Source organism: Camelina sativa, chromosome 15 (assembly GCF_000633955.1).
Source record: "Camelina sativa cultivar DH55 chromosome 15, Cs, whole genome shotgun sequence".
NCBI lineage: Eukaryota > Viridiplantae > Streptophyta > Magnoliopsida > Brassicales > Brassicaceae > Camelina > Camelina sativa.
The window spans coordinates 4,294,611-4,307,547 of NC_025699.1; the positions used below are offsets into that span (position 1 = coordinate 4,294,611).

General features: G+C 36.5%; 4 protein-coding genes across 6 annotated transcripts in view; 3 read left to right on the plus strand and 1 right to left on the minus strand.

The window, feature by feature from the left end:
• The window catches only part of LOC104745226 (NAC domain-containing protein 59-like), a 10,078-nt gene extending 9,670 nt beyond the window's left edge, over positions 1-408 (plus strand). The window contains exon 5 of the mRNA XM_019237217.1: positions 7-408. Coding sequence (XP_019092762.1) covers positions 7-147 — 141 coding nt within the window. The 3' untranslated portion in view covers positions 148-408. The remainder of the gene's footprint in view (positions 1-6) is intronic.
• Positions 1-4,999, plus strand: part of LOC104745224 (NAC domain-containing protein 13) — a 14,624-nt gene extending 9,625 nt beyond the window's left edge. Inside the window, exons 1-5 of one of the 3 annotated variants that reach the window (XM_010466420.2) lie at positions 1,811-1,918; positions 2,013-2,299; positions 2,714-2,991; positions 3,081-3,266; positions 3,949-4,999. In XM_010466420.2, the coding sequence (XP_010464722.1) occupies positions 2,080-2,299; positions 2,714-2,991; positions 3,081-3,266; positions 3,949-4,653 (1,389 nt within the window). In that variant the 5' untranslated portion in view covers positions 1,811-1,918; positions 2,013-2,079 and the 3' untranslated portion in view covers positions 4,654-4,999. Of the gene's footprint in view, positions 1-1,810; positions 1,919-2,012; positions 2,300-2,713; positions 2,992-3,080; positions 3,267-3,948 lie in introns of those variants that run through there. The other 2 variants (XM_010466419.2, XM_010466421.2) reach the window with 2 other exon arrangements.
• LOC104745228 (NAC domain-containing protein 53-like) lies at positions 5,628-8,337 on the plus strand. Its single transcript, XM_010466424.2, has 6 exons — positions 5,628-5,953; positions 6,071-6,351; positions 6,450-6,632; positions 7,005-7,577; positions 7,647-7,755; positions 7,853-8,337. Exons 1-6 carry the CDS (start codon positions 5,788-5,790, stop codon positions 8,209-8,211), a joined length of 1,671 nt encoding a protein of 556 aa, XP_010464726.1. The 5' UTR covers positions 5,628-5,787; the 3' UTR covers positions 8,212-8,337.
• Positions 9,673-11,221, minus strand: LOC104745229 (non-symbiotic hemoglobin 2). The gene is made up of 4 exons (XM_010466426.2): positions 11,053-11,221; positions 10,834-10,948; positions 10,111-10,227; positions 9,673-10,026 (listed from the first exon to the last, which is right to left on the minus strand). Exons 1-4 carry the CDS (start codon positions 11,154-11,156, stop codon positions 9,886-9,888), a joined length of 477 nt encoding a protein of 158 aa, XP_010464728.1. The 5' UTR covers positions 11,157-11,221; the 3' UTR covers positions 9,673-9,885.

The window sequence follows — 12,937 nt, forward strand, 5'->3', positions numbered from 1 at the left end:
AAGGAGATTCACCAGATGTCTGTTGAGAGAGAAACTTTCAAGCTTGAGATGATGAGTGCAGAGGCAATGATCAGTATTCTTCAGTCAAGGATCGATGCGTTGCGTCAGGAGAACGAGGAACTTAAGAAGAACAACGCCAGTGGATAAGCTAGTTAAAACACCTCACCACCAATCCATCCAGGTTTCTTCTTCTTTATCTTGGCCTTTTAGCTGTAATCTTGGTAATAGTATGAGCTATGGATGTAGCTTTTTCAGAAACAGTATGAATCTCTGTTGTAAAATTAGGATAAAACGGAACGGAGCCACCCAGACGGGTGTTTATTTTGTCCTTTCTTCATTTTATTTTTATGTTCTGCATCTTTGGGGAACATTTTCAGGTGGATCCATTGTCATATATTACCAACTATCTAGTCTTTTGTCAAACAAGAACTATCTTTATTTGTCTCAAAGGAATGTTCAGTCTCCATGAAAGAAAGAAAGCTTTTTCATTTAGTGGTCACGTTTAAGGGCATAAAAGTCAGTTCACATTCTGGTTCTGTTGCTTCATCATGGTTCTGTCTCCATGGTTAGCATAGAACTGGGAAGAGAGCTTCTTAGGGTAAACTCGTGGTTAGTGGTAATGAGTGAGGGTATAACCGTCTTTAAACAATTCGGCTAGCGTTACGATTTATGAGTTATGATATGACACTGTGGCTCCGTCAACGACGTTAGAAGACTTTTGTTACACGTACTTTGCAATTATTTGTTTTGTTTTTCAAAACAAGAAAACAAAAAGCAAAAAGCGCTTGGTACGATTCAAGCCTGGATTCCATTTTCAAAATAAATAAATCTATTTTTAAGTTTTATCTTGTCAATTTAATTTCAAAACCTTCCTTCTGTAAATATTAATTATTAGTTTTTGAATAGAATATATAGTATTATTCACGAAACGAATTTATACCGACAAAATAAAGTTATAAAAATATGAAAATAAAAATTTGCGCCAAGCAGCTAAAAACAACATTTCAACAAGTTATCGAACTAGCTAGAGGTCCAAGATTTTCGACGTGTCGCTAATTTATTTGCTGTCAGCCAAAACTATCAGAGCAGCGTCACTTTATACAGAGAGCAGCACACTTCCCTGGACGATAAATTAAAAAACCTCAGTGCGTAATATCACTTCTTCTCCGATTTGCTTGCTCTCTCTCTTTTTTGTTTCTTCTTCCAAAACTCTACTTTCCATACTAAACATGCTTCATCAGCCAACCACATGTGGTCTTTTTATTTGGTGCATCTTACTTATAGTTTCATCTACAACTACAAGCCTACCTAGATTTACAATAATAGTATTGTGTAAACATGTATACTAGTTGTCTTAATTTGTAACAGTTGATTTAAATGTCGACAGCTTTCATTTCCTACATAGGTAAATGGAATTTAGTAGGTAAAATGGTTTCATATCTAGGTAAATGGAATTTAGTAGGTGTTTTTTTAATTTGATTTTTAAGTTTTTAACTGTATATTGTTCTACGGAATCTATCTATGCTTAACTCTTTTCAAGAATTTATTACTTATTTATCTATCATTTATGAGTTTGTGTGACCCTTGTTGAATGATTGTACTTTTTGATAGGTTTGTTCTTTTTTCTTTTCTTTTTTTTTTTTTATATCTTTATCCAAGAGTCGTAAATAAAAATAACTTAACTTTTTGAACGACTAACGACCGTGTTTTTTTTTTTTTTTAATTTACTACATAAAACGACAAAAAACCTAGGCAGTAACATTTCTAGGGTTTTATTACTGCGACACTCCAAACAAAAAAAGAAAAAAAAAAAGGAAATGTAAATCAAAATTGGAATCGCAATCCGAAAAATACACAAGTTTCTTTCTTTCTCTACTGGGGAACGCGAAAAAAAAAAGCAAATTTCTTGCAATTGAAGGTACCTTTAATCTTGTCCTTATCTTTTTCATTCGTTACTTGTCCGTCAAATCAAAAACCCATTTGCCCAACTTGTTGTTTTTGTTGTTCGTCAGGTCAGTTTTTGGGGAAAAGGGAAAAATTGAAGAAAACCCTAAAGGACAACTACTCTCTCTCTTTTTAATGGGTCGCGAATCTGTGGCTGTGGTGACTCCGCCTCCCCCCGGTACTGCTCCGCGTACTGCTTCCGTGGCTACCTCACTTGCTCCTGGCTTCCGATTTCATCCCACTGATGAAGAACTCGTCAGTTATTACTTGAAGCGGAAGGTTCTGGGCAAACCTGTACGCTTCGATGCGATTGGAGAGGTCGATATCTACAAGCATGAGCCTTGGGATTTAGCAGGTTCGTTGGGTTTTCTCTCTTTGTTTCTCCGTATCTCTACAATTTTGGATTTTTCTGTTCAATTTTGTTGCTTTTTGATTTGGGATTTTTCTGGTCTGGGCTTCTCTCGCGTGTTCTGGACTCATTTCTTGGAAAAGGGTTTAGCTTTATTGGCTCCGATTCGATTTTTTCCTAGGAATTTTTCGATGCAGATTCACTGTCTATGTTTAGGCTTATAACACTCTGAAGACATTTCAATTTAATCGAATTCATAAGTTGTTCAAAATAGTTGTTTTTCCCCCAGATTCCTTAAGAGTTTTTATGCTAACTTGTGTTCCAGTTTTGTTTGCTTGTGTTTCAGGAAATGTAAAGTTTGAAATTTTGAGTTAAGTCTGAGTTTAAGTAATCTCTTCTATTGTGTTTTGTGTTTTTAAGTGTATTCGAGGTTGAAGACAAGGGACCAAGAATGGTACTTCTACAGCGCGTTAGATAAGAAGTATGGGAACGGCGCTAGAATGAATCGAGCAACTTACAAAGGATACTGGAAAGCAACTGGGAAAGACAGAGAAATCCGCCGTGATATTCAGCTGCTTGGTATGAAAAAGACGCTTGTTTTCCACAGTGGGCGTGCTCCAGACGGTCTTAGGACTAATTGGGTTATGCATGAGTATCGCCTTGTGGAATATGAAACCGAGAATAACGGAAACCTGGTGGTACTGTATTTATCCAAAATGACTTTCTAATTATTGGGTTTATCTGATCCAAAGATCTTATCTTCTCTCAATTCTTTGTTTGGGTGCAGCAAGATGCATATGTGTTGTGCAGAGTCTTCCACAAGAATAACATTGGGCCACCTAATGGGAACAGATATGCACCGTTTATGGAAGAGGAATGGGCTGATGATGGAGCAGCTCTGATTCCAGGAGTAGACGTTAGGCTCAGGGTAGAGCCATCGCCAGTAGCCAATGGAAACAACCAGATGGATCAGGTCTGTGATTTCTTCATACTCAGGCTTCATAACTCAAAGCCTGATTTGTTTCATTTCAATATCACTTATATGCAAAGATTGTGACATTCTCTCTTAAATGCTGTTCCATTGGGCTGAGTGACTTCATTTGAAATGGATTTGTCTATTTACGCACCAATCTACAATTCAATGTTACTTAGTGCAAATGTTCAAATTTGTCTGATGCATCATCTCTCTTGTTTCACAAGATATCATATTTCTTATATGCAAAAACTCTGTGTTGAAGTGAAGCTTCTCTAAGTACTGGTTCAGTGGGTTGGGTTACTCCATTGAGTCTGTAACCAACTCTTGTAGAACTCAGCCTTGTAGGTATCAATTGATAAAATAACTCTCTTGATAGAGAAGATATCTAATTTATCTGTGGTCCATTTTTGGTGTTATTGTTTCTTGGGCTTTTATTCTTAATCATGCTGATTACAAGATCTTTCAAACTTTGCATCCTCACTTGACCAGCACTTGTCACTGTGCATCATATGAATTCACTTAATTCATCAGTGATAATGTTGATTTGAAGTAGAATGATTTGTTGTGCTGTAGTGAAAATGCAGTTTTGATCCTTCATCTGCAAAGTTGATTGAAGCATTTGATTTCAGATATTTTGTGTCGTCTGGGGTTCACAATAATAACTTGTAATTTGTTGTAGGAGATCCAGTCAGCCAGCAAGAGTCTCATTAACATCAATGAGCCACCGAGAGAGACGGCTCCAATGGATATTGAACCTCCTAACCAACAGAATCATCATGAGAGTGACATCAAGCCGCAGGAGCATAACAACAATAATAATTGTGATGAAGCTGAGGAAACACTCAAACGCGAGCACACAGAAGAAGATGAGCGTCCTCGTCCTCCAGTATGCATGCTCAACAAAGAAGCTCCACTACCTCTCCTCCAATACAAACGTAGACGCCAGAACGAGTCGAACAACAACTCAAGCAGGAACACACAGGACCATTGTTCGTCCACAACAACAACCGTCGACAATACAACCACCTTAATCTCATCATCAGCTGCTGCCACCAACACTGCCATCTCTGCATTGCTTGAGTTCTCACTCATGGGCATCTCCGACAAGAAAGAAAACCAGCAGCAACCACTGCGTCCTCACAAGGAAGCTTCTCTTCAGACTCCAGTTGCATCTTCCGAAGAGAAGGTTAATGATCTCGAGAAGGAGGTTCACCAGATGTCTGTTGAAAGAGAAACTTTCAAGCTTGAGATGATGAGTGCAGAAGCAATGATCAGTATTCTCCAGTCAAGGATCGATGCGCTGCGTCAGGAGAACGAGGAACTTAAGAAGAACCATGCCAAGGAGAACGAGGAACTTAAGAAGAACCATGCCAATGGCCAATAAATGCGCTGAAAGATCATCCCCTCCAGGTTTTCTTCTTCTGCTTGTTGCCTATGTTAGCTTTAATCTTCCATCCCTAATATATTATGAGTCATCTCTCATCTATGTAACTTCTCTAGACGACGGATTGCTGAACTGCGTGCGTGAATCTCTCTGTTGTAACATAGGATACAACGCATCCGAGCACCTGACCCGAATGTGTTTTATCCTTCTTCTTTTTTTATTTAGTTTGGATGTTGCTGCATCTTTTGAAAACAATTTTAGGTTGCTCCTCCCTTGTCATATATGATCATCTATCTAGGTTTTTTATTCAGACAAAAAAATCTATCTCTCAAGAATGTGTTCTGTCTTTAAGGGCATAACTGTCATTTTCAAGGTGTATTACCATATCTAGATTTCCGGACAAGATCTTTCTCCGTTGAATAATGTTCCGCCTCAGGGTAGTACTGTGGTTAATGGTCAGGAGTGAGGGTATGTATAACCGTCATTGATCATATCCGGCTATCATTACGAACGTGGTTGCGTCAGCGACGTTATTAGACTTTCGTTACACGTAATTTGCCAATTTATTTTAAGAAAGCAAAAAGGTTTTGGTACGATNTTTTTTTTTTTTTTTTTTTTTTTTTTTTTTTTCCGTTTTCAACGTTACTTTTATACTTTCTTTATTTTACTCTATTCAGCCAGATTTTTCAAATATACTATATATTTTTCAAAAAATTTAGTCATCGATGATTTTGATATTTATTGAAGTGGATAATAAAATCTTAACTGTATTATTTGCGCTAACCAACTACCTCAACAAAATTCTAGAGACTTGAAAACTGTGACTAGTTCAAGACTTCCACGTGTCACGTTACTAAGGACTGTCACCAAAAAAGGAATCACAGCCAGTGACTTGATAGTTCTACGTGCACACTTTCTTGGAAAGTATTAAAATCTCAGCGGTGTGAAACTTCTTCGCTACGGTCCTTCTTCTTCCTCGTCACTCGTCTTCTCCGATTTACCTTTTTTTCTTTCTTTCTCATTTACCACAATTTCTAAAACCCTTTTCTTTCCAAATCATTGTTTTGCTCTTTTTTGATTCGAATCCGACAGACCAACCTTGTGTTTGTGTTTTTGGTCGACCGATTTAATTATATGGGTGGTGGCTCAGCAACGTCGCTCGCTCCTGGGTTCCGTTTTCATCCCACGGACGAAGAACTTGTTCGTTACTATCTGAAACGAAAGATCTGTAATAAACCTTTTAAGTTCGATGCTATCTCTGTTACCGATGTATACAAATCCGAGCCTTGGGATCTCCCTGGTCAGTTCTGTTCTTCGATCTCTTCATGATCCATCCATTTGTATATAAAGCTATTATATTTATATCATTTAAGAAAATTTTGATTTTTGCTTTTTTTTTGGGTGGGAATGAATTTAGACAAGTCGAAGCTGAAAAGTAGAGACTTGGAGTGGTACTTCTTCAGTATGCTAGATAAGAAGTATGGTAACGGATCGAAGACGAATCGTGCGACTGAGATGGGTTATTGGAAGACGACAGGGAAAGATAGGGAGATTCGTAATGGGTCAAAGGTCGTTGGGATGAAGAAGACTCTTGTTTATCACAAAGGTCGAGCTCCTCGTGGCGAAAGGTCCAATTGGGTTATGCACGAGTATCGCTTGGTTGATGAAGAACTCGAGAAAACTAATGTTCATCAGCAAGTAAGAAGACTTGTAATAAGTTTTGTTGCTGTTTTTATATTATATGCAATTGGGATTGTGTTGTTGTTGTTGACTTTGTTTTTGGGAATTGTGGGAAGGATGCGTATGTGCTTTGTAGGATTTTTCAGAAGAGTGGCTCGGGACCTAAAAATGGAGAGCAGTATGGTGCTCCGTTTGTTGAGGAAGAGTGGGAGGAAGAGGATGATATTATTACATTCGTACCTGATCCTGATCTTGGATGTGAAGATCATGTTTATGTCCACATGGATGACATTGATCAGGTTTGTAGTGTTGATTCTATTGCTTATCTTGATCCTTTACTGTTAGAGTAATTTATGACAAATGATGAAAATTTTCTTTCTTTTAAACTAGTGTGATTGGGGATACGCAATATTTATGCATCAACTTATGGTTAGTGAATCTATCAAGCACTAGAATGTGAAATGTTTGGTACATAGAAGACTTAGGAATTTGGAAGATTCAGAGTGTTCTAGAGTTCAATCCTCATTTAGGTTTTGATTCTAAAGTTAACTGATGTCTCTTAGTTATCTTTTGGTCGATTGTTGTGTTCCTTTGTGTTCATCGAGGTTTCACTCTGTGTAGGCTATTTGTTATGTTCTTCCAGTTCTAAAATCGGATTTTATATCTTGCAGAAGCCTGACAACCTTGTGGTGTATGATGCCATTCCTCTCCCGTTAAACTTTAACCATGGGGAATCAAGCAATAATGCTGAAACGAACTACTCAGACTCCATAAACTATATACAACCAGGAAACTATGTGGACTCTGGTGGCTACTTTGACAAACCAGAAGAATCTTCTGAGAAAGATCAGAAGCCTATTATCCGTGATGATGACCTTCATATTGACGCATTGTTTCATGATGACGAAATTGGCTGTGGTGTCCAGGACGGGCACACAGTAAATTTGCAATCTTCTGGCAACATCTTTGTGACTGATTCATCATGCTACAATGATTTTCCTGTTGAGAGCAACTACTTGACCGGTGGGGAGTTTCAGGATCCGAACAGTAATGTTCTGCAGAATGATGGTCTGTACCTGGAAACAAATGATCTCAGCAGTACTCAGCAAGATGGTTTCAACGTTGAAGATTATCTTACGTTCTTTGATGAGGACGATGAGAATGCTCAATACTTGACTTTTGATCCTTCTCAACTGATGGGAGATGAAGATGTTTTTGTTGATCAAGAAGAGCTTTTTCAAGAGGTATAAAACCTTATATTTCGACTTGTTTTTGTTTCCTTTTTGATATTTAACTCACGTTTAAACCAACAGGTCGATAAAGAGGAGACTACAGGAGACAAACAAGTGGTGGAAGCAAAGGAAAAGGATGAAGCATCTTGTTCAAAACAAGTTGATGCAGATGCAACAGAGTTTGAGCCAGGTAAAAAACCCTATTACCACAATCAGAACTTACCCCCATATGTTAATAGGTGTCGCATGTTCTGTTTAGATGATTGATCAATTGCTAAATAATGCAGATTATAAGTACCCGTTCCTCAAAAAGGCAAGCCACATGTTGGGTGCTATTCCCGCTCCGCCTGCATTTGCTTCTGAGTTCCCTACAAAGGCTGCAGCTATCCGGTTAAACGCAGGACAATCATCAGGTTCAGTTCATGTAACCGCAGGTATGATCACAATATCAGACAGCAACATGGGCTGGTCGTACGACAAAAACGCGAACCGTGACTTAATCCTTTTTTACCGTTTGGTCCAAGAGAATGCGTCCGGGAAATTAGGAAATAGCTTTTTAACAAGGGCAATGTTAATCTTCATATGTTTCTGGGTCCTCCTACTCTCAGTTAGTTTCAAAGTAAGCACTTTGGTCACTTCCCGGTGATAAGTTCCACACTTTTCAAAACAAGACCTATGTGTTTGTACCCATTATTGATATAGATTTTCTTGCAGTGTTCTGCTACTCTGTTTTGTTGTCTAACTATATTGAATAAATCTCATTTTTGTATCATGGTTGACCGAAAAAAATTCATGGGTAAAAGTAATATAGTATTTATTGTAAATGCAATGTTTCAAAAACATTTGAAGTATCAGAGATTTGATGATGATCCCTTTGTAATGAACTTAATTGTCTTCTAATGAGCCACAACAGGCACGTCGGCAACACGACGCGCCGTGTGAGTTCGACAGTGGATGCATAACACAATCGATGATGGTGGATTGGTGGCCCAACATGGTAACCGTATTTTCCACCCATTACAAAGATGTTGGAACTCACAACAACATACTTGTCGATATGGGCATTGGCGGGAGTGACAAGATAGGGACCAACCGGTTTTCAACCATATGTTTCTTTTGGTTCTCCGGTTAAGAGTATACCAATGAGCTATACCGGTTTTGGTATCCTCGACGAGAACATACACACATTCTTCGGTGCAGCCGAGAAGAGACCGCTTCAGCCTTCATGTATAGCTGAGGCGACGAGACGAGAGATCGGAATTGCTTAGAGACGATGGAGAGAATCGGATGGTTGCATCTCGCGACACGTAGCGCTATACACTCCATGATGACATCGTCTGGAAGTGACGCCATTACAGACGGTGCCGTCCTCAATCGACGATGTACTGGCAAACTCAAGTTTTTCTTTTTGTCCTTCGGTTTGCAAATGTAAATATATTTATAGGTAGCGATGCGTATAATTGTGCATGCATGGGAATATGATGCTAGGATGAACACACAGAAATATACAAAATTTAATTTAACAGTTAGGGATTATGTTATGGGAAAATAATTGTCAAAGGAGGTGACATGGTTGTGACCTCTATTAAAATTAAAATTATTTACATATTTGTTAATTCATCAATTATGTTTAGTTTATTAAAATAGAAGAAAATAAACCTTTCATATGAAAACTTAATTTATAAATAGGCAAAATTTAATAAATATGGCATGTTTTTGTCTATATTTTACTTATGTTAAAGAATTTTCTCCATCTTATTTTACTAATACTATTATTACACATGTACAAATTATAAAGGTCTTGTGAAATCCAATTAAAGCAAATCATATGTGCATATATTCTTTAATACTGAAAATTGATTTTAAATGTAACATTGTTGATATATATTCAGTTTTTGATTAATAGATTTGCATTTATAGTTGTAATAATAATCTAAGTTACTAGTGACTAGTGAGACATACATGTGTCTACATGTGTCTTACTCTTACTGACTCTAAAACATATTGAAAAGGGGTATGAACAAAATATATTGAACAAAAATAGATCCAAAAATCTTATTTCTAAAGAAGTCAAATAGTTTGACTTTAATGATGCACATCCATCTGGTGAAAGTAGAAGACCTCAAACCATGATAATTTTCTCACAAATAACATTTTAAAGCCAAACTACAGTATCATGTATGTCCCTAACGATAGCTCAAGATCCTTCTTCAAAAGCAGTGAATTGTAGAAAGTCAACGAGCAACATAAGTATACACACAGAACATATGCATATGCTTAAATTACATATGTATGTGAAGCCCAAATGATCTTTACGGTTTTATGACTCTTCTTGTTTCATCTCGGTCTTAATGGCTATAGCCAAGTGATCATAAGCTTCAGACCAAGCTCCTTCCACTTCTTCATTGTATTTCTCCCCCAGCCCCTCTTTTAATGTCCTTAGCAAAGCTTCTTTTACCACCTGCGTTCACGTTTGTTTTTTTGGAAATGCAATTCTAAATAAAAATAAAGTGTATTTATATAGTACTATATATTCAAAAGAGACCTCGAAGTGAGGATCAATAACGCCACTTTTGCGATGAATAGAGCCCAAGTATTGGAGGGTTGTGTCAGCCACCACCACCTTTCCTTTCTCTCTCAGCTGTATTGCAGTTTCACATGTCTACACCCAAATTATAAAATAAAGTCAGAAAACTCATAGATGTTATATGCAACGTCCTAAAGTCAGAGGTAAGTTCCAAACAGAGTCATTCATAAGCAAATATGGTTCTACCCTCTCTTTTTTTGTTCACATATGGTTCTATCCTATTGTAGCAATTAGCAAAAAAAAATTGAATATCCATAAAATCGAACGCTTGGAAGTCTTCAGTAATAATTATTTCTTGATAGAAAATGTGTGTTATATTTTAAAATAATGTATATAAGTTATCTTTACTAATATGAGAATTTTGTTTCTCAGAGAAGAAGACAAAGCCAACTAGCCAAGTCCAAACAAGATTGACCACAAACCGTGTGCAGCACATGGCTGCGTCAATAAAAGACAAGAAATGTAGATTCACACTACTGTATTTTCTATAATATACAAAAAAGGAAAAAAATAAGAAGATATGGTCGTATCCAATACACATATATTATGATCTGATGAGTAAATAGAGATTCTTGAGATGTAATAATGAACTAGTCTAATTTGAATCTAAGAAGTGTTAAGATGATGATACGAATTTTTGTAAGTCACATATAACAAAATCGCAAAAAAGTAAGTAATTACCATCTTGAAGACTTTAACAGCATGAGCTTTGAGTTTAGGATTGTTGTGAGGGACTTCATCTGAGTCTCTTAGAAAAGAGAACAAACCCTTTGCTGCTGGTGCTATCTCAAGTATCCTATCACAATTATATGATACTCAGATATATACACAACATATAGAGCTCATATACGTATATATCTATATATATATATAAATGCTTATTTATATGTATGTAAGTACTGTGAGAAGAAGTGAAGGCTGTATTTGGGGATGTCTTGTTTTAGTATCTCCCAAGACTCCTTCACCAAAGCTTCTTGCTTCACTGTAAACTCAATCTCTCCCATCTCTTTCTCTCTCTTTATCTCTGACAGTTTGAAGACACGAATATTTACTTGTATGTTTATATATATGGTATTCAATGGTCCTTTGGTTGGGTCTGTGAGCTATTTACTGTAGAAGATTCTCTCAATTATATTTTCATTGAAATTGTTTATTTTAAAACTAGAGGCCTTATCTCTTAAAGGTGGACACGCGTAGGCGTAGCCAAGAAATGTGGATACAGGATACATATAAGATAGTATGTCCGTACGCGACCAGTCTAAACTCTAAAGAGACGTACTCGATTCCAAAATATTTTAAAGGGAAATTAGGAGAGAAGAAAAAATGGAAATAATCAGTGTCATCAAGATTAACAATTCCATCATTGTATAAAAAGTTCACGTCCAATTAGATTAATACACAAATAAGTTAAGATTAAAAGGAACAAACAAAGAGAAAAATAAAACTTGCGTTGTCTTCTGCGTTATATCTTGGGGTGAGCACACATTAATGATCAGAAAGAAGAACGAGAAGCATGATGCTTTTAAAATTTGATTCAAATGTCACAAAACAATCAATAGTAACTTTAAAACATCAACTTATTTGCTGGGTCTCCCGGCGAGCCAGTTAACCAACAGGGTACAGGCGATGAACTTTGTGATCTCTTTTACCTAAATCCACACAAGCAAAACTTAGTTACAAAACCTTAAACCCAAATCGACACAAATTAGGGTTAAACGCAAATACTAGTTCGATTCCTAATCTAAAACATTACTAGTTCCTACTAGCACAACAAACGAAATAAATTAATTAGCGTAATATCAAGTTCTTTTATACGTTGGTAACTAGTACGCTGTATTTGGGCCATAATGCCATATGTCCCTAAAATGATCTAAAAACATGTCCAGCCCATTCCGGATCTTCAACCACTTTAGCGCACCAATCATATTCACCACCAATAACGAAAACAAGCAAGAATGAAATTTGATTTTACTCGTTAAGTTTTTTCCGAAGTAAGTAACACACTCTAACAGAACCGAAGAGCAATTCATAACTCATCAAAATTCTCTTTTTGACCAATTTTCGTTTACAATTTTAAAACAAACCGACACTGAATTAAACCAGCATCGACGTTAATTAATGTTGTTTAATCTTTGAAATATTTTTCTCAAAAAGTAAAATAAACAAATCTATTAATCAAGAAACTGTTGTAGCTCCTCTTATATGCGACATGATGATACACCATCGGCGTCATAGATACACTCTTTAATTTACTAAATTATATATATAACTCAAGCAATGATAACAAGTGAGATATAGAAACTTACATTAATCATGAAAGAAGTAGCTTATGTTCTAAGACAACTACCTTGTTTGATTCGGTTGCGTAGACATGGCTCCTTCTTCGTTGCAGGACCATCATATCATTACTATATATTTAATTTCCATTCAATTCTATTGGTCTAATGAATAACGCCCCAATTAATTCCATTTCAGGGACATTTACTTACTTGTATATTTAATTTTCCATTTAATTGTGTTGGTCTGGTGAGTAGAGAGTAATCGTCTTCTTTAAGTTGTTGCTTCTAAAAAACAAAAAGGTTGTTGAAACTTGAAAAGAAATTCAAGAGAGTCGCATACGCATGCATGAACGCATGAGGTTTACATATCAGAAAATGTAACATGCAATTTACTTTGGCTAGTCTACCACAGTACCGTGCATTTACTAAAATGCTATACATACATTGATTTTAGCTTATCGTATTGTACTCTTTGCTAAATAGAACTGAAAACAAAAAAACCCACA

Bases quoted from the DNA above. Each gene is read 5' to 3' on its own strand.
- LOC104745228 (XM_010466424.2), top strand. From the start codon at position 5,788: ATGGGTGGTGGCTCAGCAACGTCGCTCGCTCCTGGGTTCCGTTTTCAT. The intron at 6,352-6,449 runs GTAAGAAGACTT...AATTGTGGGAAG, and splicing joins AAACTAATGTTCATCAGCAA to GATGCGTATGTGCTTTGTAG. The intron at 7,578-7,646 runs GTATAAAACCTT...TTAAACCAACAG, and splicing joins AAGAAGAGCTTTTTCAAGAG to GTCGATAAAGAGGAGACTAC.
- LOC104745229 (XM_010466426.2), bottom strand. From the start codon at position 11,156: ATGGGAGAGATTGAGTTTACAGTGAAGCAAGAAGCTTTGGTGAAGGAG. The intron at 10,949-11,052 runs GTACTTACATAC...TAATTGTGATAG, and splicing joins AGCCTTCACTTCTTCTCACA to GATACTTGAGATAGCACCAG. The intron at 10,228-10,833 runs GTAATTACTTAC...ATTTGGGTGTAG, and splicing joins CTGTTAAAGTCTTCAAGATG to ACATGTGAAACTGCAATACA.